This window comes from Eubalaena glacialis, chromosome 3 (genome assembly GCF_028564815.1).
Source record: "Eubalaena glacialis isolate mEubGla1 chromosome 3, mEubGla1.1.hap2.+ XY, whole genome shotgun sequence".
NCBI lineage: Eukaryota > Metazoa > Chordata > Mammalia > Artiodactyla > Balaenidae > Eubalaena > Eubalaena glacialis.
In genome coordinates, this window is record NC_083718.1 from 103,971,048 (window position 1) to 103,996,004 (window position 24,957).

Here is a 24,957-nt window from a genome sequence, read left to right on the forward strand (position 1 = left end):
ATTCGCATACAGGTGCCTGTTTTAAGCCCCGACTTTCCATTTGCTTAAGTATATACCTAGGAGTGGTATTGCTTGGGCATATGGTACTTCTGTGTTTAGCACTTTGACAGATATTACCTGATTCCACTTATATGAAATTTCTAGAATAGGAAACTTCTTAGAGATGGAGAGTAGATTATCAGTCATCAGAGCCAGGGCAGAGGAGGGGAATAGGGAGTTATCACCTAATGGTTAAACAGTTTCTATTTGGGGTAATGAAAAAAGTTTTGGAAATAGATTTTGGTAATGGTTACATAGCATTGTGAATGTAATTATGCTACTAAATTGTATACTTTAAAATGGTTAAAATGGCAAAATTTATGTTGTGTATATTTTACCACAATTAGAAAATGAATAGTTTAAGAAGCGTAATATACCAGAACTAATAAATTGCATGCTTGAAATGGGTGAATTGCATGGTATGTGAGTTATATTCCAATAAAGCTGTTTGAAACATCAAGTTTATCCAAAAGGATTACACTTGCAAAGGGAAAGTTTAAGGTTCCAAACTTATTTTATGTTGACCACTTCATGGTAGCAGGAGGTAGCTGGAATGGATTGGAATGGGAAATTTATGCTTCTGCCAATAAACGGCCCTGTGTTAGACACCCTAGGGCTACATAAAAGGGGAAAAAAAATTACTTATCTCCAGGGACCTTAAATCTAAATCATAAGGCATGAAGCAGTGTACATGAAGTTACTCTGGCAAATGTAGAGGATTAAGAACAACAAATTATTCATAGACACATACATGCATGCACACTTACAAAGGCACACACAAATACACAGATATATACATATACTTTGTAAATAACTAACATAGGAAAGCACTCAAAACTAGAGCATTGTATTTGTTACCTATTCTTTTAAACATCTTTTAACTTATCTTTGGGTATACAATATGGCTTAGTAACTGCACATTTTACAATATTTATATATAACATTTATTGTGAATTTGAATCTTCAGAATCACCTTTGTTTAGATTATGAATAGTTGAATAGTAAATCTATTAGAAATTAATGGAATATATACAGATGCTGGCTTTTTCAACATCTCTTTGCTTCTCTGTAATTTGATTTCTGATTTGAGATATTTTGACTTTGAGAATGTTACAGTTTATATTTTACTTGCTGCTCCACTCCTTAGCCCCCCACCTAAATGTTAGAGAAGCGTGGCAAAAGATAAATAGATCTGAGAAGTAGGACTATAAACTATTTCCTCTGTTAAAAAAATACTCATTTTTATATTAGATTATTTGTTCAATTACGTTTTCCTATTTTTAACTTATTTTTCAGCTGCTCCAGTTGATGTACTAAAAGCTCTAGATTTTCACAGTTCTCCAGAGGGAATATCAAAAACAATGGGCTTTTGCACAAACAGAAAGAATTCAAAAGGTTCAGATACTGCTTACAGAGTTTCAAAGCAAGCACAACTCAGTGCCCCAACAAAACAGTTATTTTCAGGTATGTTCTCTTTATTACTACGACTACTGCTGCTTTGCTAATTATTATTATCCCTTTTTATTATGCTATATAATGCACAATTATGGGGGGATTTTTCATAATAGTTTGAAAAATACTCAGTGAATATTTTCTTTCTGTCCATGAAAACACTAAATGACCTAATAGTACTAATTATCTAGAAATCATGATAATGTAGGGAAAGGGAGTTGAGTAGTGAAATGTCAATTTCTGAGTGTCACATTTTCTAAGCAGGTAACTTGTTATGAGTACTTGCCTGCTATTGGATACATGTTGATTATTTTTTGTTACAACTTCACTAAGTTGAGTGGCCTTGTTCCTATTTAACAGAAGAAATTGAGTTTCACTGAGACTCTCTGATTTGTCCAAATTACAGGAGGCCAATATTTAATGCAGGGTTTGTCTGTTGCCAAGGCCAATATTGTCTGTATTATCAAGTATCCCTTTTTGGTGTTTTGGGATCTTTTCAGAAACAATTTATCATTTAAATTCTTCATATTTATCCTCTACTGTCTTCACCTGAAGGAATTTGAGTTCCCTATTTTCACATAAAACTGTTTTCTAACAATAGAAAAATTATAAATCAAGGGACTAAAAATTAACAAAACAAGAAAGCATATTTTTTGGGAAAGAACATTTTAAAATATTTTTGAAAATACATTTATTTTGATAAATCATTGGTTCTTCCAAAATATTTCCTGTTTTGCAATAATTTGTGGTGGACAAAAGTAACAAACTGCAAATATAAAGACTATTAATGCACAATTTTTCTGACAAACTAAAATTAAAAGGGTTATTAAATCCATGAAATATTTTTCAAATCAAATGTGAAAGTTTTAAACAGTAAAAACTAAGCTGCTTTTCTATTTATTTGCACTGTAATGCAGAAATAGGAAAAGGATGGGAATTTTCAAGAGAGAAAAAAATAGATTACTGGAAATGCTGTAGAAATACTGAAGAAGTTAGTTTATAATATTTTATATTTGGCTTATCATCTCAGGGCAGTTTTTCTGCCCTCCAGTGTGGTAGTTATTTTGATTATTTCTGTTGTTTTATCTTGGAAAAAGAATACAACCTATGTCTCTAGGATCTCCTTCCATGTCAGTTAACAGAATATATCAACATTTTTCCCTCTTCTCAAAACATTGTGTCTTAGGTATGTGATTCTAATAATGAGTAGTTCAGATAGGAAGAGATATCTATGGTAAAGACCTCATTTTTTCCCCGTGCAGATGATTATAGGCTTATCTTCCTAGAGGATAGAGCTTCTTGTCAAATAATACTAAAGGGCATTTAATAAAAATTACCAATAACACATTCACCATTAAAAAAATCTGAACAGTGAAAATGTGAATAATATTCTCTATAAAAAATAGTAAAAAAGATCTTTGAAAATTTATTTGGAATATTTTTTCTTCCATTACTAAAACACAAAATAGCAGCTTCTTTCCAATGAATAAAGTAAGCAGTATTATTGGAAACTTCAATTTTTGGGGTGGGGGTAAGGGTTTTCAGATTGTCATAATACTCTGTAGAATTAAGGTATATGTCCTCCAAAGTCCCAATCTGAGACCTTGAATTTAAATATCTGAGAGCTCTGTGCCTGTGAACTGAATAGAAGCTGTAATTTGCAAATTCTATCTGGCCTCTTTAGAACACCTGCTGTAGGACGGATGCTATGCAAGAAACTGTGTATATTGATCTTTATGTTCATAACCACCTCGAAAGGGGAATATTTAAACCCAAATTATAGATTAGGAGTTAGAAAAGTGAAGTGTTTGAATATAATCTCAGAACCTGTGGATGATATGAAGCTGAGAGACAGTTTGGGGTTTTTTTAGACTAAAGTGGGCTTTTCCCACTATGCCAAATGACCTTCACTCCTCATTTTAAAAACCCTACCAACCACTAAGCTACATCAGAAAGAGATTTTATTTAAACGGAGACATACTCTGCATGGGAATATATTGACCACAAGTTAAAAATTAAAATCATATAATAAAGTTATTGTGCTTTTTTCATATCGAATGTATTCGTGGATTCAGTATCTGTTGATGTTAAAAGCCCATTTTAAGAATCACTATTGAGGGCTCCCCTGGTGGCGCAGTGGTTGAGAATCTGCCTGCCAATGCAGGGGACACGGGTTCGAGCCCTGGTCTGGGAAGATCCCCACATGCCACGGAGCAACCGGGCCCGTGAGCCACAATTACTGAGCCTGCGCGTCTGGAGCCTGTGCTCCGCAACAAGAGAGGCCGCGATAGTGAGAGGCCCGCGCACCGCGATGAGGAGTGGCCCCCGCTTGCCACAACTAGAGAAAGCCCTCGCACAAAAACGAAGACCCAACACAGCCATAAATAAATAAATAAAATCCCAATGCTCAGTCTAAAAAAAAAAAAATCACTATTGAATCTGATATACTCAGAGTGAATTATGATTATTATCACATGTATAGGATTTATGTATGCACACTTATTAAAGGTAGTAGTAACATTTTTTCTTTAACAGCAGTCATTTAACAGGGGATGCTTTATTGTTAGTTTGTATTTATAGATTTCAAAACATATTATTTAAGTTGCAAAATTCCACATTTTATCTGTATCATATATACTGATCACTACTATTTTCGATAAAATTTCACATCTTAAGTGGTTGACTTTGTGCTGTTGAACTTATCTCATAGTGAATTCTCTCTGATAAATTTAGTTGGTTATGAACAACTTTGATTAGTATCTAATAGGGAGGAATCTAAGGTAGGTGTCTAGGTTATACTGTGAACATTTTGACATCAAGTCATGATTTTTTAGACAACTAAATTTTCTTTTTTAAAGGTCATAGTGTAAAGATTATAATTAAAACCTTATTGCTTAATTTTAAATTGGGAAATACTTCCATAATTGAAAGATTTTACTCAGTGTAGTTTGAAGTTGACAATTTTCAGAAGTTGTGTTATATAAATTGGATGATTAATTAAAATTTGTTACAACTTATTTAGCCTTATATGAATATACTATTTTCTGAAATTCCTCTTTTTCTAAATGTCTCTATGTAGATCTTATTTCATAATGTTTTTGCAAAAATGAAAAAGATATTGTTTTCTCCACCTCATAATATTTTAGCATCATTTTTCAATGTATGAGATATTTGAAAATTGAGGTATTTAGGGAAAGAAGTCCTATAATTCTCAACATTTTGAGCTATTCATTTGAAGAGAAAACTTATTTGCTGTGGAGCTTCCTCAATAATAAGCTGAATTACCTAGATTTTTATTTGTAGTATAAGCAGCTAAAAGGTGTTTTTGTTAATTGATGTGTTTTATTACCTTTCAATTTTATATACATGATTATTTTTCTCTATTGATTTTCATGAATATAAAATTGGATATATCTGTGACACAAATCTAATCAAACAAAACTTTCTCTCTCCCTCTCTCTCTCTCTCTCTATATATATATATATATTTTTTTTTTGCCATGAAAGCAAGGCTTTTATGATATATTTGTGATATAGTGAAGTTGTATTATTGGTAAGTTATTTTAAAAATTAAAATTGAGAATTTTAAATAAATACTTTTTAGTTTGGAAATATCTATCTAGATTCTAGATAGATAGATTAGAACCAAATAGTTAACATTAATTGGCTGTTTTCTTTGTGACCTATTCTTATTTACTTTCCACAACATTTTAAATAATTTCCATTTCATAAGACATTTTTCCACTACATTAAGTGGCTGCATAGGTTTCCACTATATAAATGTTTTGTATTTTATTTAACCAGTCCCAACCATTACAGGTGATTTTAACATTTTATGATTATAAATAGTGTTCTGATGAATTGACTTAACATAATATCTTTACATATAAGCATCCCTATCACCTCTGTAAATTCTTAGAAGTAAAATTGCTAGTCTCCTACAGTTTTTTTAATTTGAATCCAAGGCAGTCATAGTCATATATTTTTATTATTTTATACTACTATACATAATAGAATATGGAATGAATGGACTGAATATGGAATCTCTTGGTGTTGGCCCAGATATCATTGATTACATATGCACATATACACCAGTTTTGCATATGGAAAACTTTTTAATTTAAATAATCTCATCCTTCAAATAACAATGCCTGCTTTACTTTTGTCCCAGGGTAGTAAAAGGATTAAATAAGATATATATGTAAAACTATTTTTGAAAAATAGAACCCACAATTTTATATGCAGTGTTTTTATAAAAAAATATACAATAGTCATTGCTTAACTACCTGAGATATACTTGTGGTAACCATTTAATTTATATATTTATTTAATAAATGCTTACTAAGAACTTATGTAGATATGGCCCAATGCTGGATATTTGGGATATGATGATGAGAGGGAAAAGAAAAAAAAAAAAATCTTCCTTCTTGAATTTAGAATCAAATTAACCAAGTATCTAAAAGTTCTGACTTATAATGACATAAGCTTTTTATTAGTGAAACTTCATTGTGTGATAGGAAAAACTGCTCAGAAACTCTTTAGCTTTTGAAGAGATGACTAAAAGTGTACCTTCATATGTTGTGTCCTTACAATGCCACTTTAAAGAGAGGACAGATGGCCACAGATTAGATAAGGGCAGAAAATACAAATCTTACACCAGAATTTCTACTTAAGTGTTTTAAAAGTGCTTATTGTGTGTTTGATATTGAACTGGCACCATGATCTTGTTTCCTAACCATGAATTAAATTTTACATAATATTTGTGCTTTAAATGAGTGGTGGTGAAGTTTGAATACAGCTTCAACAATTGTTGCAGACAAAGATTAATAGAATCCCTTCTCCATTGGTTTTTAAATCTGTATTGTTATTACTGTTTGAACTTTGGTTACTTGTTAAGGCCACTTAGTAAGCTCAAAAATAATAAGGTGATCAAGGAATAATTTGGAAATTTAGAATTTTTGACTCTTCGGCATTTTCTTCCCAGGAGGAACTTTTCCAGAGGATTTTTCAATATTATTTACAGTAAAACCGAAAAAAGGAATTCAGTCTTTCCTTTTATCTATATATAATGAGCATGGTATTCAGCAAATTGGTGTGGAGGTTGGGAGATCACCTGTTTTCCTGTATGAAGACCACACTGGAAAACCTGCCCCAGAAGACTACCCCCTCTTTAGAACTGTTAACATCGCAGATGGAAAGTAAGTAACACAATAATCCAATGTTTTAGCTGCGTTGAAAACAATTCTTTCATTTGATCATTCAACAAATATTTATAAAGTGTGATGCAGGTTTTCTAGGGAGTGGTGATATAGAAATGAACAAAACAATAAAATACCTAATCATACATAGTTTACAGTCTGGGTAGACACATAATGAACGATAAAAAATTACTAATAAATAGTTTATCAGATGGTGATAAGTGAGAGAGAGAGAAATATAGCAGTGAAGAGAATAGGGGATGATGGTGGGGAGTGCAGTTTTAAGGAGTGAGGTCAGGGATAGTCTCACTAAGAAGGTGACATGTGAAGGAGGCGGGGTGCATGCCATGCTGATAATTAAAAGCATACTATTCCAGATGGAGGAAAAGCAAATACACAGCCTCTGATTCTGGGTGTGGCTGATTTGGTCTAAGCAACATCAAGGATGCCAGTGTGGCAGAAACAGTGTGGGATGATGAGGATGGAGAATCAGTGGGAGGCCAAATGGTATAACACATTGTAGGTGGTTGTAAACGCTTTGGATTTTATTCTAAGTGAAATAGGAAGTCACTGTAGACTTTTTGAGCAGAAGAATGACCTGATTTGACTTCCTTTACCAATCATGTTAATATTGACAATCATAGGAAGCTTTATATAGCACTCGATATGTGTCTAGTTTTGTTCTGAACACTTTATACATAGTCAACTCATTTAATTTTTCACGACTCTTGGAAGAAAATAATATTAACAAACCCATTTTACAGATAAGGGAAGTGAGGCACTGGGAGTTTAAGTAACATATATTTGAAACGTGGCAGAGGTAGGGTTTGAACTCAGGTAGTCGCACTTTCCAGTAACAACCACATTCTTCTCAAAATCATGCTGAATTCTGAATTCTGTGTTGTGAATATTGCCTATCGCTTAGGGAGCAGCTAAAGACAAATAAATGTTTATTAAATTTACTCGGTATTTTATTGCTGAATTCAGGCTACTGAAAAAAAGATTATCGGAAATATGACATTTGGTTGTAGACATGAGAAAGAAATAGCTGTTCAGGTGGAAAAAAAAATTCACACTCAGATTATCATTGTCAGGACCATGGAAAAACCTTCATCTCTGTGCAGGGAAAACTGGGCTTTCATGAGTAATTTACATCATTATCCTTAATAATTCATATGAAAAGTGATGATAGTTCCATGAATGAAAATACATCAGGGGCAAGAATGTAGAGTGTACTGTTTTAGACAGAGCAGTCCTCTTTGGCATAGTTGCATTGAGCAAAGACATATTGGAAGTGAGAGAGTGGGCACGTGGGGATATGGAGGAGAGCATTCCCGGCAGAGTGAAGAATATGTGAAAGGAACAAGAAAGAGGCAGTGGTGGCTAGGTTACTGGGAATCAGAAAGCAAAAATTTGGACATGAGATCAGAGACGGCCAGGGCGAGGCAAAGTAAGGACTTCCGTTTTTATTGAGAGTGTTATATTAGTTTTTAGCAAGACAGAATCTTGATCTGACTTATTTTTTAAAATGGGCACTCTGGTTGCATCAGAGTGGAAGCAGGGACCAGTTAGGAGTCTAGGTGAGAGGCATGGGTACTTGGACAAAGTTGTGAGCCTTTGAATTCTGTGTATGCTGTGAATATAGGATTGACAGATTTTCTGATGATATGAATGTGTAGTATGAGAGATAGAGAATAATTAAGAATGACTCCAAAACTTAGGGTTAATTTAATATTTTGAATATTATATGTGATACCATGATTATGACATTATTATCAGAGCTTAAATTAATTCAACAAAAATATCAAGTTTAGAGTCCTAATCAGCTTTTCAACAATTGAAAGAAATCATTTTTATTTTCTGTTAATGAAAAGCACGTACCCACAAGAGTAGAGATGGTTTAATTTAAGACACAGGCTTCTTGGCAGAAACATGTGTAAATTTTACTCTCACAGTATTAAGTGCCTCCTAATATAAATCTTTGCTCAATTCAAACCAAGCAGATGCCTATGCTATTGAAAGTGCTACGGAAGGACGAAAGATTAAGTGTACATGGAAATATACTTGGTCCTCATCAGTAGCCACGCCAAGTCATATGAAACAGATATTTTAGAAAGGCTCCTGCAACTTTCTTTGTACTTTATTTTATGGATCTAGTCCTAGAAACTTCTGGAATATTAATTTAGCACTTTTCGTTTGGAAAAAAAAAAGAGTGGCTTGCAAAATCCAAGTGCGTTTCACTTAGTTGTTTATGTTAGCACCAGATACTGTTAATAAAACCCACCATTTTACAGTATGATTAGGGTATTTATGTTTCCAAAGGGCTGGCCACGTCTCCCCCCAGGTCTGTCATCACTGCCCTGAATTAGCTGGAGCAGTAGCTTCAGAGTGAATTGAGACTCACTCCACACATGCGTTGACTATGCTTTCTTTCAATGTTCCCACTTCCTGCCAACCCTGGAAAGAAGGAGAGATACTGTGTCTCAGTCTTGGATCCTGCCCACAGTAGTGATCTATAACTGTCTTGAAATTGAAGTGGAAAAAGAAAACGAAAGCACTTGAAATAAATGTGCCTAAAGACAGAGAAGCACATTGTGTCTTGCAATTAGAACGTTCAGTTGTTCCAGATGGAGCGTTCATTCAATTAGCAGACATACCCTTTTACAGTCTATCTCAGGGGATCTCGCAAGCAGAATTTTTTTAAGTGGAATTCCATTTTGGAAGAAAGTATTTACGTACATAGAAACTATTAATTACTCCATATCCCGCCCCTAATCGCTATCAAATACCGTCATCAGGACATGGTGAGATTCAGCTTTTGTTACAACACAAAGTGAAGCAAAGGATGGTCACTTCCTTATCAGCATAGACAGCCAATCCTGCTGTGCATCCTACAGTGCTTGTGTGTCTTTTTGAGTACCTAGCACTGTTCTGGGTTAATAGTAAGTAGTCACCTGTTAACTGATTAATAAATGAGCCTACATTTTGTATACTTTCAGATTACGTGTATAATTTAAAATACATTGTATTTTAACGTGAATAATGGTTTGGCAACATCTTTGGAACTTACAAAAGAATTACTTGGCTTTTTAAGGTGGCACCGGGTAGCAATCAGCGTGGAGAAGAAAACTGTGACCATGATTGTTGATTGTAAGATGAAAACCACAAAACCACTTGACAGAAGTGAGAGAGCAGTCGTTGACACCAGTGGAATTACAGTTTTTGGAACAAGAATTTTGGATGAAGAAGTTTTTGAGGTAAATCAAACTTTATTTTAAGCTGAATATTATTAAATCAGATGAACTGAGTTAACAGTAACAATCAATATATGCTATAAAGCAAAGTTGTAAACTCTAAAGGGTGACCTACTTTCTTCCCCCGTGGGTGTAGCAGTGATGTTTTCTATTGTTCAGTAAGAGAATGAGTAGACAATGGTGACTGTAACGCCTGGGAAACTTTAACAGAGATTGGTTGATTCAAACACAGGCATGCTATTCTCCTGGGAAGAGCAAATGACTTTCCTCTTAGTACTTTGTATTATTTTCTTTGGAGAAAAGAACATTTTCTTCACTTCCTCCTCTCAGAGATTAATTTAATGAAATGTACAAGTCTGATATTTTGCCTTTCTCTGTTCTTTGTGAATGTTTCCAGGGTAAAATAGAGATAGTGCAAAAGATGAACTGTAATTTTTAAAAAATCACTATTTTAATAATGTGGTCATGGTAAAAAGCTCCTTTCCAATTATAATTTGCCAGTTATGATAATCACATTCTTTCTTTTAATTCTTCAATCATTGGACCTGGTAACTCTTGCTTTAATTTTCATTTAGTCAATCATTAACAGAACAAACAGACCAGACCCCATAAAGGGATGCACTCCTGAGATATTAGTCATTACTGTGATGATTGTTTTTATACAATTTCTGAATAATTTATTTTTCAAAGTGTAACAAAATAAAGCTGTGTAATATATTATGGATTAATAGACAAGTTTTACATGGAAGATTTGCTGTATTCTGTTGAAATGTGTGTATATATATATATTTATATATATACACACACAGATATGTACACATAGAGATGTACACACACACACACAGTATGTATTTTCAAAAAAAGCACAATGTAAATTCAGAGGGTCAGTAGAATATTGCGTCCCTGTACTTAGTTATATAATCTATGGCATAATTTTAAATATAATTAATATTTGTGACATTTTCAGATTATTTGGGATTCTATTTGTTTTTGAGTTTCTGCATTAGTATGTACCTAAGCCTTTGACTCTAAACAAAATGTTTTAACACATCATATCATGCTAAATTAATGACAAACTGATTCAGGCAATGTATAATAATATAGTCTCAGGTCTCTGATATCAGGCATTGATTGCACACAAATGATAAATCAGTATTTATTTATTAGATGAATGAATATTATAAACAAATTAAATTTTAGGCTTACAAATTTCTATTTTAAAATTAAACTCTTCATGAACATCAGTTTCACAAACTAAACTTATTTTTGTAATATCCAAATCCTTATTTTCCTGGAACATAAATGAGTAATATGGAAGAAATATATCAGTGGATGGTTTCATTTCATACATTAGTTTAATCTATTGCTGTACGTATTCACAGAGCCCATGGAAGTTAAACAACTTTTTTTGTCATAAATGATTAGAACATATAAAGAGGAAATATAGAAGAGAAAATATACAAATTAATATTAATTAATTAATCCTCAAAATTTACTGGCCCTGAAATATAATATTTGATGTATGTACATGTTGATTAGATTTTTTTCATATAGTTTCGTAGCATTGAGACTTCTATTTTTACCTGAACTTACTTCTAGGTGAATATCATTTAATTTTTATTTTTTACTCCACTCCAACACACATACCAAACCAGACTATACTCCACCTTCTTTCCCATATACTACACTCGGGCTCACTGGGGTCCGGTTTAGAGTTTTCAAGTATAGTTACAGACTATCACAGTAAGTTCTTTTTTCAAAATAAATAATTGAACCTGATGTTGCATATTAAAAAATACGTAATAAATTCCTCTGTGTTTCAGAGGCTGATTATGGTATCAACAACTAAAACACATAAAAATGATTTCCTTAAAATATTTCCATATGCTTTCTTTTTTTTTTTTTAACATCTTCACTGGAGCACAACTGCCCTACAATGGTGTGTTAGCTTCTGCCTTACAACAAAGTGAATCAGCCATACATACACACACATCCCCATATCTCTTCCCTCCTACATCTCCCTCCCTCCCACCCTCCCCATCCCACCCCTCGAGGTGGTCACAAAGCACCGAGCTGATCTCCCTGTGCCATGCGGCTGCCCCCCACCAGCTATCGATTCTACACCTGGTAAGTTATATATGTCCATGCCAGTCTCTCACTTTGTCCCAGCTTACCCTTCCCCCTCCCCGTGTCCTCAAGTCCATTCTCTACATCTGGATTTTTATTCCTGTCCTGCCCCTAGGTTCTTCATAACCACTTTTTTTTTTTTTTTAGATTCCATATATATGTGTTAGCATACGGTATTTGTTTTTCTCTTTCTGACTTACTTCACTCTGTATGACAGACTCTAGGTCCATCCCCCTCACTACAAATAACTCAATTTCATTTCTTTTTATGGCTGAGTAATATTCCATTGTATATATGTGCCACATCTTCTTTATCCATTCATCTGTTGATTCCATATGTTTTCAACCACTGCTAACCCAAATACCTCTAGCCAAGAGGCATCTAGTAAATAACCAAAGACAGAGGTACTGGAAGCAAAGATTATTATTATTCTCTTTGATTAATTCTTAACTTTCTAATATATAAACCATATTCTAAATCTTGAAGTAACTTCAGCTGTTTATTTTGAAAAAATCTATTAAACCACTAGAAAAATAATCTTTAAAAGACTCATTAATGAAATCTTTAGTGAGTATGACAGTGGGTAGCGAAAATAAGTTTATTACGCTGCTTCGCATCTTGGAGTTTCATGAAAACCTCTGGAACTTTAAATATAACATTTATTTTACATGAAGTGCAGTTAGTTTTGGAAAAGCAAATGCAGATCCTTCACTTTTAGGTTTATCTTGTACTATCTTTGATCAATTAAATAGGGAAACTATTTTTACTTAATAAAATATTGGGAAGGCTTTAGAATAAGAATGTTTGAATTGGATGAAATTTTGTATTTATCTAATCCACATATCAGAACAGTCATCATACATAAATTCAGGTCTTACTTCCTAAAGTGTATTATTGTATGGCTATATAAAATTTTAAAAACAATGTAGTCTTCTCCACTTGATAAAATGCTATGAAGAAAGTAAATGATTCAGACACACAGATTTTTAAATCGGAATAAAATTTTCTGACTCCTTTTGTGAAATTAGTTCATCTTATCTGAATATGTTTTTAATTTATCTTTCCCTAAAATTTACTCAAATATTTTTCCTTTCATTTTGGTTTACGTTATGGTACCTATCTAGATTTTTGAATCTTTGCAACTAAATGTTTAAAGATCAAACTAAAAATGGCAGGAGATAGGAATGGTACCATGTTTGCATTATTTTAGTGTTTGATAAACAGTTGTAATGATGAAGATGATATAAAAACACCAGTGATTTATTAATCTGAAAACTGGAAATATTACTTCTTTGGAAATAGTATCATTCCACTTTAGATGCAAATTTGTTTAGTGTATATAATTTTGTCTATATACGACCCTACATTTATGCAATGGTACTGTTAATGGCAATAAATGCTAAAAATGTCCATATTTGAATTGAAATCTGAAGAGTTTAAAAAATTCACCAATAAACAGATGAAAGCAAAACTGGAAATATTTTAAAAAGTATGATGAAGTTAGTTTATATGAAAATGCCAAAATGAATATATAGGCCCATAATTCAGATTATATAATTTCAGCATAGCAGAGTGAATCTAAGAATTGATTCTGGAATGAGAAAAATCTGATTTTGAATGCCAGTACCTAGCTTAATTATGTTTCTCTGTGCAATAGATTTTGCTGGTTTTAATTTCTCAGTCTTCAAATAGGAATAGTAATATAATCTCTCTCTTAGGTATTTATAAAAAATTGAATTTATGTATGTAAAATGCTTAAAATACTAGTATTAATTTTATTTATATATATGGTTATATGTTATGTGTTAATTTACTTATGCACTAATATGTAGTTTTCTTCATTATTATAACTTCTTTTTTATCTTACAACTCTGACTTTTTAAATATTCTTATACATTTTGATACGAGTGAGCAACAATGACCCATATATCACAAGTCCTTAGTGGTCTGACTTGTAAATGAAGTGCTTCTTTCTGGGCTACTGCTTGTTTACAAGGTACCTTGTGGGAATTAGATAAATTTGCCCTCTCTAGGCAGAGGTAGCACCTGGATATGGACCTTAGTGAGTGGAACATGGTCTGAGGGGATGAATATTTTCATACAGGCACAAAATACCCAACCAACCCTAGTCGACAGCCTTGGTTTGTTCTAGTTTAATAATACACTTCAAAAATGTGAAGAAAAGCTAAATTAGAAGAAGAGCCACATTGCCTATATTGATTATTAATAAAATTACTTTTGGAGTCTTATGAAGAGGAAATTTTTTTACTAAATATCAAGTTGTAGCCATTATAACTCCATTTTTCAAAGCGTTGCTATTTCCATCTTATTTTTCTTTTGTAATGAATCAAAATGGGTTATTCCAAGTCTCTTATTATATTTTTAACAATTATCTATCTTTAGGCAGATTGTTTCTTTCTTTTGAAGCAATAAGAGAAATATGATGGCAATTTGAGTGGAAAAGCTTGTTGATGAAATTTTTCATTTTTTCAAACTTCTCAGAAGATATTTTTGCATTCAATTTTCTTTGGAGAAATTAATGAATAATAATTTATAAAAGCTATACTATTTCAATAGTTCTTCAAGGCCTGAAAACTTACCTTAAGGTAATAATAGCCATCTCAAATATTTTGTTAAGAATTTGATGACTGACTTGTGATGTCCATGTGTCTTTTTACTGCATATATTTTCCAAGGTACATACTTAAAAAAAAAAAATTGTATGCTAGTAGACGTAGATTTTGTATAGAACAGCATGATAGGATGCAGGTAGCTTTCCCATTTATCTACCTTTCCCAGTCTAGATGCATTTAGGTCATAGTCCTTGAGATTTTTTTCTCTATTTATCAAGGTATAATTGAAGTACAATAAGTTGCAAATATAAAAAGTGTACCATTTAATCAGTTGTGGCATATGTATATACCTCTGAAATCAACATCATAATCAAGAAAATAAACATTGCCATCACACCCAGAGGAAGTGTCCTGCTGCATTTTTATGATCCATCTCTTCTTCCACCCTAACCCCAGGCAATCACTAATTTGCTTTTTATCACTATAGCTTATTTGTTCTAGAATTTTTATAAATGGAAATGTATTGAATGCACTCTTTTTAGCTTGGCTTTTTTTCTGTCAGCATACCATTTTTGAGATTTATCCATGTCTTCATATGTATCTTTATTTTGCTTATTTTTCTGAGCAGTATTCCAATGTATGAATAAACCACAATTTCTTCATCCACCTATTCTGTTAGAAGCCATTTGGATTATTTCCAGATTTTGGCTACTGCATATAAAGCTCTTGTGAACAATCATGTAAAAATTTTGTGTGGGCCTTTATTTTTATACCTAGAAGTGGAATGCTTGAGTTATTTGGCAGGTGCATGTTTAACTTAATTAAAAAAACAAAACAAAACTGAACTGTCAAATTGTGTTCCAAAATGACGTTAATCCTTTTACACTCGCTCCAGCAGTGAATGAGAGTTCCACTTGTTCTGCATCCTTGTCAGCCCTTTATCTGGTCAGTCCTTCAAATTTTAGCCATTCTAAGTGGTTATGTACTAGTGTTTCATTGTGGTTTTAACTGGCATTTCCCTGATGACAGATGATGATAAGCATATTTTCAAGTTCTTATTGGCCATTTATGCATCTTCTTTTGTGAGGTGTCTTGCCCATTAAAAAAAATGGCTGCTATATTCTGATTATGACATTTTTTTTTTAAATTTTTTTTTAAATTATTTATTTATTTATTTATTTATTTTATTTTATTTTTGGCTGTGTTGGGTCTTCGTTTCTGTGCGAGGGCTTTCTCTAGTTGCGTTAAGCGGGGGCCACTCTTCATCGCGGTGCGCGGGCCTCTCACTATCGCGGCCTCTCTTGTTGCGGAGCACAGGCTCCAGATGCGCAGGCTCAGCAATTGTGGCTCACGGGCCTAGTTGCTCTGCGGCATGTGGGATCCTCCCAGACCAGGGCTCGAACCCGTGTCCCCTGCATTGGCAGACAGATTCTCAACCACTGCGCCACTAGGGAAGCCCCTGATTATGACATTTTAAGAGTTCTCTATGTATCATGCATACACTTTTTAAAATAATTAATTAATTAATTAATATATTTATTTTTGGCTGCGTTGGGTCTTTGTTGCTCTCTAGTTGCAGTGCATGGGCGTTTCATTGCTGTGGCTTCTCTTGTTGCGGCACGGGCTCTAGGTGTGCGGGCTTCAGTAGTTGTGGCACATGGGCTCAGTAGTTGTGGCTCGCAGGCTCTAGAGCGCAGGCTAAGTGGCTGTGGCACACAGGTTTAGTTGCTCCACGGCATGTGAGATCTTCCCGGACCAGGGCTCGAACACGTGTCCCCTGCATTGGCAGGCGGATTCTTAACCACTGCACCCCCAGGGAAGTCCCATGCATGCACTTTGATAGATATGTGCAAATAATTTTTCCAGCATGTGGCTTGCCTTTTTCTTTTCTTCTTTTTTTTTTTTTTAAACATCTTTATTGAAGTATAATTGCTTTACAATGGTGTGTTAGCTTCTGCTTTATAACAAAGTGAATCAGTTATACATATACATATGTTCCCATATCTCTTCCCTCTTGCATCTCCCTCCCTCCCACCCTCCCTATCCCACCCCTCTAGGTGGTCACAAAGCACCGAGCTGATCTCCCTGTGCTATGCGGCTGCTTCCCACTAGCTATCTATTTTACATTTGGTAGTGTATATATGTCCATGACACTCTCTCACCCTGTCACATCTCACCCCTCCCCCTCTCCATATCCTCAAGTCCATTCTCTAGTAGGTCTGTGTCTTTATTCCCATCTTGCCACTAGGTTCTTCGTGACATTTTTTTTTTTTCCTTAGATTCCATATATATGTGTTAGCATACTGTATTTCTTTTTCTCTTTCTGACTTACTTCACTCTGTATGACAGACTCTAACTCCATCTACCTCATTACAAATACCTCCATTTCATTTCTTTTTATGGCTGAGTAATATTCCATTGTATATATGTGCCACATCTTCTTTATCCATTCATCCGATGATGGACACCTAGGTTGCTTCCATGTCCTGGCTATTGTAAACAGAGCTGCAATGAATATTTTGGTACATGACTCTTTCTGAATTATGGTTTTCACAGGGTATATGCCCAGTAGTGGGATTGCTGGGTCGTATGGTAGTTCTATTTTTAGTTTTTTAAGGAACCTCCATACTGTTCTCCATAGTGGCTGTATCAATTTACATTCCCACCAACAGTGCAAGAGTGTTCCCTTTTCTCCACACCCTCTCCAGCATTTATTGTTTCTAGATTTTTTGATGATGGCCATTCTGACCGGTGTGAGATGATACCGCATTGTAGTTTTGATTTGCATTTCTCTAATGATTAATGATGTTGAGCATTCTTTCATGTGTCTGTTGGCAATCTGTATATCTTCTTTGGAGAAATGTTTATTTAGGTCTTCTGCCCATTTTTGGATTGGGTTGTTTGTTTTTTTGTTATTGAGCTGCATGAGCTGCTTGTAAATCTTGGAGATTAATCCTTTGTCAGTTGCTTCATTTGCAAATATTTTCTCCCATTCTGAGGGTTGTCTTTTGGTCTTGTTTACGGTTTCCTTTGCTGTGCAAAAGCTTTTAAGTTTCATTAGGTCCCATTTGTTTATTTGTGTTTTTATTTCCATTTCTCTAGGAGCTGGGTCAAAAAGGATCTTGCTGTGATTTATGTCATAGAGTGTTCTGCCTATGTTTTCCTCTAAGAGTTTGATAGTGTCTGGCCTTACACTTAGGTCTTTAATCCATTTTGAGTTTATTTTTGTGTATGGTGTCAGGGAGTGTTCTAATTTCATACTTTTACATGTACCTGTCCAATTTTCCCAGCACCACTTATTGAAGAGGCTGTCTTTTCTCCACTGTATATGCTTGCCTCCTTTATCAAAGATAAGGTGACCATATGTGCGTGGGCTTATCTCTGGGCTTTCTATCCTGTTCCATTGATCTATATTTCTGTTTTTGTGCCAGTACTGAACTGTCTTGATTACTGTAGCTTTGTAATATAGTCTGAAGTCAGGGAGCCTGATTCCTCCAGCTCCATTTTTCGTTCTCAAGATTGCTTTGGCTATTCGGGGTCTTTTGTGTTTCCATACAAATTGTGAAATTTTTTGTTCTAGTTCTGTGAAAAATGCCAGTGGTAGTTTGATAGGGATTGCATTGAATCTGTAGATTGCTTTGGGTAGCAGAGTCATTTTCACAATGTTGATTCTTCCAATCCAAGAACATGGTATATCTCTCCATCTATTTGTATCATCTTTAATTTCTTTCATCAGTGTCCTATAATTTTCTGCATACAGGTCTTTTGTCTCCTTAGGTAGGTTTATTCCTAGATATTTTATTCTTTTTGTTGCAATGGTAAATGGGAGTGTTTTCTTAATTTCACTTTCAGATTTTTCATCATTAGTATACAGGAATGCAAGAGATTTCTGTGCATTAATTTTGTATCCTGCCACTTTACCAAATTCATTGATTAGCTCTAGTAGTTTTCTGGTAGCATCTTTAGGATTCTCTATGTATAGTATCATGTCATCTGCAAACAGTGACAGCTTTATTTCTTCTTTTCCGATTTGGATTCCTTTTATTTCTTTTTCTTCTCTGATTGTTGTGGCTAACACTTCCAAAACTATGTTGAATAATAGTGGTGAGAGTGGGCAACCTTGTCTTGTTCCTGATCTTAGTGGAAATGGTTTCAGTTTTTCACCATTGAGGACAATGTTGGCTGTGGGTTTGTCATATACGGCCTTTTTTATGTTGAGGAAAGTTCCCTCTATGCCTACTTTCTGCAGGACTTTTATCATAAATGGGTGTTGAATTTTGTCGAAAGCTTTCTCTGCATCTATTGAGATGATCATATGGTTTTTCTCCTTCAGTTTGTTAATATGATGTATCACGTTGATTGACTTGCATGTATTGAAGAATCCTTGCATTCCTGGAATAAACCCCACTTGATCATGGTGTATAATCCTTTTAATGTGCTGTTGGATTCTGTTTGCTAGTATTTTGTTGAGGATTTTTGCATCTATGTTCATCAGTGATATTGGCCTGTAGTTTTCTTTCTTTGTGACATCTTTGTCTGGTTTTGGTATCAGGGTGATGGTGGCCTCGTAGAATGAGTTGGGGAGTGTTCCTCCCTCTGCAATATTTTGGAAGAGTTTGAGAAGGATAGGTGTTAGCTCTTCTCTAAATGTTTGATAGAATTCGCCTGTGAAGCCATCTGGTCCTGGGCTTTTGTGTGTTGGAAGATTTTTAATCACAGTTTCAATTTCAGTGCTTGTGATTGGTCTGTTCATATTTTCTATTTCTTCCTGGTTCAGTCTCGGCAGAAATATTGTGCATTTCTAAGAATCTGTCCATTTCTTCCAGGTTGTCCATTTTATTGGCATAGAGTTGCTTGTAGTAATCTCTCATGATCGTTTGTATTTCTGCAGTGTCAGTGGTTACTTCTCCTTTTTCATTTCTAATTCTATTAATTTGAGTCTTCTCCCTTTTTCTCTTGATGAGTCTGGCTAATGGTTTATCAATTTTGTTTATCTTCTCAAAGAACCAGCTTTTAGTTTCATTGATTTTTGCTATTGTTTCCTTCATTTCTTTTTCATTTATTTCTGATCTGATCTTTATGATTTCTTTCCTTCTGCTAGCTTTGGAGGTTTTTTGTTCTTCTTTCTCTAATTGCTTTAGGTGCAAGGTTAGGTTGTTTATTCGAGATGTTTCCTGTTTCTTGATGTAGGCTTGTATTGCTATAAACTTCCCTCTTAGAACTGCTTTTGCTGCATCCCATAGGTTTTGGATCGTCGTGTCTCCATTGTCATTTGTTTCTAGGTATTTTTTGATTTCCCCTTTGATTTCTTCAGTGATCACTTCGTTATTAAGTAGTGTATTGTGTAGCCTCCATGTGTTTGTATTTTTTACAGACCTTTTCCTGTAATTGATATCTAGTCTCATAGCGTTGTGGTCAGAAAAGATACTTGATAAGATTTCAATTTTTTTAAATTTACCAAGGCTTGATTTGTGACCCAAGATATGATCTATCCTGGAGAATGTTCCATGAGCACTTGAGAAAAATGTGTATTCTGTTGTTTTTGGGTGGAATGTCCTATAAATATCAATTAAGTCCATCTTGTTTAATGTATCATTTAAAGCTTGTGTTTCCTTATTTATTTTCATTTTGGATGATCTGTCCATTGGTGAAAGTGGGGTGTTAAAGTCCCCTACTATGATTGTGTTGCTGTCGATTTCCCCTTTTATGGCTGTTAGTATTTGCCTTATGTATTGAGGTGCTCCTATGTTGGGTGCATAAATATTTACAATTGTTATACCTTCCTCTTGGATCGATCCCTTGATCATTATATAGTGTCCTTCTTTGTCTCTTGTAATAGTCTTTATTTTAAAGTCTATTTTGTCTGATATGAGAATTGCTACTCCAGCTTTCTTTTGATTTCCATTTGCATGGAATATCTTTTTCCATCCCCTCACTTTCAGTCTGTATGTGTCTCTAGGTCTGAAGTGGGTCTCTTGCAGACAGCATATATATGGGTCTTGTTTTTGTATCCATTCAGCCAGTCTGTGTCTTTTGGTGGGAGCATTTAATCCATTTACATTTAAGGTAATTATCGATATGTATGTTCCTATTCCCATTTTCTTAAATGTTTTGGGTTTGTTATTGTAGGTGTTTTCCTTCTCTTGTGTTTCTTGCCTAGAGAAGTTCCTTTAGCATTTGTTGTAAAGCTGGTTTGGTGGTGCTGAACTCTCTCAGCTTTTGCTTGTCTGTAAAGGTTTTAATTTCTCCATCAAATCTGAATGAGATCCTTGCTGGGTAGAGTAATCTTGGTTGTAGGTTTTTCTCCTTCATCACTTTAAGTATATCCTGCCACTCCCTTCTGGCTTGCAGAGTTTCTGCTGAAAGATCAGCTGTTAACCTTATGGGGATGCCCTTGTGTGTTATTTGTTGTTTTTCCCTTGCTGCTTTTAATATGTTTTCTTTATATTTAATTTTGGATAGTTTGATTAATATGTGTCTTGGTGTGTTTCTCCTTGGATTTATCCTGTATGGGACTCTCTGTGCTTCCAGGACTTGATTAACTATTTCCTTTCCCATATTAGGGAAGTTTTCAACTATAATCTCTTCAAATATTTTCTCAGTCCCTTTCTTTTTCTCTTCTTCTTCTGGGACCCCTATAATTCGAATGTTGGTGCGTTTAATGTTGTCCCAGAGGTCTCTGAGACTGTCCTCAGTTCTTTTCATTCTTTTTTCTTTATTCTGCTCTACAGTAGTTATTTCCACCATTTTATCTTCCAGGTCACTTATCCGTTCTTCTGCCTCGGTTATTCTGCTATTGATCCCATCTAGAGTATTTTTAATTTCATTTATTGTGCTTTTCGTCGTTGCTTGGTTCCTCTTTAGTTCTTCTACGTCCTTGTTCAATGTTTCTTGCATTTTGTCTATTCTATTTCCAAGATTTTGGATCATCCTTACTATCATTATTGTGAATTCTTTTTCAGGTAGACTACCTATTTCCTGTTCATTTGTTAGGTCTGGTGTGTTTTGACCCTGCTCCTTCATCTGCTGTGTGTTTTTCTGTCTTCTCATTTTGCTTATCTTACTGTGTTTGGGGTCTCCTTTTCACAGGCTGCAGGTTCGTAGTTCCCATTGTTTTTGGTATCTGTCCCCAGTGGCTAAGGTTGGTTCAGTGGGTTGTGTAGGTTTCCTGGTGGAGGGAACTAGTGCCTGTGTTCTGGTGGATGAGGCTGGATGTTGTCGCCTTTTTATTTTCTTAATGATGTCTTTCAAAGTGTGAATGCTTTTCATTTTGATAAAGTTCAGTTTATCAATTTTGTTGTTCATGTTTTATACTTTTTGTGTTCTAAGAAACCTTTACCTACACCAAAATCACAAGATCTCCTGCTATTAGACATGTTGAAGTTTTATGTTTTACACATAGGTCATGCCTCATTTTGAGTTAATATTTGTGTATGGCATGAGGTAAATATCAACACTGGTTGTTTTTACATAAGGATATCCAGTTCATCTAGCATCCTTTATTAAAAAAAAGTTTCCTTTTATTCATTGGATTATCTTGGCTTCTGTGTTAGAAATCAGTTGACTACATATGAGTAAATCTCTTACTGAACTCTCTACTATCCCAGTCCATTGATTTATTTGTCTCTCTTTTCACTGATACCAAATCATCTTGATTACAGTAATTTTATAGGATGTTGGAAATCAGGTGAGGTAACTGCTCCAACTTTTATTCTTTGTAAACATTGCTTTATTTAATTTAGGTTATCTGCACTCTGCATAAGTTTTGCAATAGCTTGTCAGTTTCTAAAATAAAATTAAGGTTTTAATTGGGATTGCATTTAAGCGATAGAGCAAAATGAAGAGAATTGATATTTTAACAAACATTGAGTTTTCCGTTTTCTGAGCGTGGTGTGACTTTTCATTAATTTTGGTCTTCTTTAATTCCTCTCACAGTGTTTCCTAGTTTTCAGTGTAGACATTGTGGACATCTTTTATTCATTTTGTTCTTAGGTGGTTTTTATTTTTATTTTTTTGATGCTATAGTAAATAAAATCATTTTTAATTTTATCTTTCAATATCTTGTTGCTATTATATAAAAACACAATAGGTTTTAAAAATATTAACATTGTATCCTCCAAACTTGTTAAATTCATTTTAATAAATGAGTTAGTTCAGGTATTTTTAAAATGCAAATAATCATGCAATCTGCAAACAGGGACCTTTCACTACTTTCTATTTTTATACCTTTTATTTATTTTTCTTATGACAATGGATAGGACCTCCACCAAAATGTTGAATAGAAGTGATGAAACAGGCATTCTTATTTTTTTGTTTTTCTGTACTCATGTAAATAAATATTCAGTCTTCAGCTATTAAGTATGATGTTGGTTGTAGGTGTTCAATGTAAATTTATCAGTTTGAAAAAGTTAACTACTTGTCTTAGTTCCCTAAAAGTTTTTTATCATGAATGTATATTGAATTTTGTTAAATGCTGTTTATGTTTTTATTGCAATGATAATTTTCTTTTCTGTTAGCATATTGAATTCCATTGATTGATTTTCAAATGTTTAAAACCAACTTTTCATTCCTTAGGTAGACCCCACTTGGACATGATATATTATTCTTTTTTGTTTGTTTTGTTTTTTGTTTTTTTTTGTTTTTTTGTTTTCTTTTTAAACATCTTTATTGGAGTATAATTGCTTTACAATGGTGTGTTAGTTTCTGCTTTATAACAAAGTGAATCAGTTATACATATACATATGTTCCCATATCTCTTCCCTCTTGCGTCTCCCTCCCTCCCACCCTCCCTATCCCACCCCTCTAGGTGGTCACAAAGCACCGAGCTGATCTCCCTGTGCTATGTGGCTACTTCCCACTAGCTATCTATTTTACATTTGGTAGTGTATATATGTCCATGCCACTTTCTCACCCTGTCACATCTTACCCCTCCCCCTCCCCATATCCTCAAGTCCATTCTCTAGTAGGTCTGTGTCTTTATTCCCGTCTTGCCACTAGGTTCTTCATGACCTTTTTTTCCCCTTAGATTCCATATATATGTGTTAGCATACTGTATTTCTTTTTCTCTTTCTGACTTACTTCACTCTGTATGACAAACTCTAACTCCATCCACCTCACTACAAACACCTCCATTTCATTTCTTTTTATGGCTGAGTAATATTCCATTGTATATATGTGCCACATCTTCTTTATCCATTCATCCGATGATGGACACCTAGGTTGCTTCCGTGTCCTGGCTATTGTAAATAGAGCTGCAATGAACATTTTGGTACATGACTCTTTTTGAATTATGGTTTTTTCAGGGTATATGCCCAGTAGTGGGATTGCTGGGTCGTATGGTAGTTCTATTTTTAGTTTTTTAAGGAACCTCCATACTGTTCTCCATAGTGGCTGTATCAATTTACATTCCCACCAACAGTGCAAGAGTGTTCCCTTTTCTCCACACCCTCTCCAGCATTTATTGTTTCTAGATTTTTTGATGATGGCCATTCTGACCGGTGTGAGATGATATCTCATTGTAGTTTTGATTTGCATTTCTCTAATGATTAATGATGTTGAGCATTCTTTCATGTGTCTGTTGGCAATCTGTATATCTTCTTTGGAGAAATGTTTATTTAGGTTTTCTGCCCATTTTTGGATTGGGTTGTTTGTTTTTTTGTTATTGAGCTGCATGAGCTGCTTGTAAATCTTGGAGATTAATCCTTTGTCAGTTGCTTCATTTGCAAATATTTTCTCCCATTCTGAGGGTTGTCTTTTGGTCTTGTTTATGGTTTCCTTTGCTGTGCAAAAGCTTTTAAGTTTCATTAAGTCCCATTTGTTTATTTGTGTTTTTATTTCCATTTCTCTAGGACCTGGGTCAAAAAGGATCTTGCTGTGATTTATGTCATAGAGTGTTCTGCCTATGTTTTCCTCTAAGAGTTTGATAGTGTCTGGCCTTACACTTAGGTCTTTAATCCATTTTGAGTTTATTTTTGTGTATGGTGTCAGGGAGTGTTCTAATTTCATACTTTTACATGTACCTGTCCAATTTTCCCAGCACCACTTATTGAAGAGGCTGTCTTTTCTCCACTGTATATGCTTGCCTCCTTTATCAAAGATAAGGTGACCATATGTGTGTGGGCTTATCTCTGGGCTTTCTATCCTGTTCCATTGATCTATATTTCTGTTTTTGTGCCAGTACCAAACTGTCTTGATTACTGTAGCTTTGTAATATAGTCGAAGTCAGGGAGCCTGATTCCTCCAGCTCCATTTTTCGTTCTCAAGATTGCTTTGGCTATTCGGGGTCTTTTGTGTTTCCATACAAATTGTGAAATTTT

At 34.3% G+C, this 24,957-nt stretch overlaps 1 protein-coding gene across 1 annotated transcript in view; it reads left to right on the plus strand.

Annotated features, from left to right (window-relative positions):
• Positions 1-24,957, plus strand: part of COL11A1 (collagen type XI alpha 1 chain) — a 212,859-nt gene that overhangs the window by 19,559 nt on the left and 168,343 nt on the right. The window contains exons 2-4 of the mRNA XM_061183781.1: positions 1,336-1,503; positions 6,475-6,688; positions 9,783-9,945. Of these exons, the coding sequence (XP_061039764.1) occupies positions 1,336-1,503; positions 6,475-6,688; positions 9,783-9,945 (545 nt within the window). The remainder of the gene's footprint in view (positions 1-1,335; positions 1,504-6,474; positions 6,689-9,782; positions 9,946-24,957) is intronic.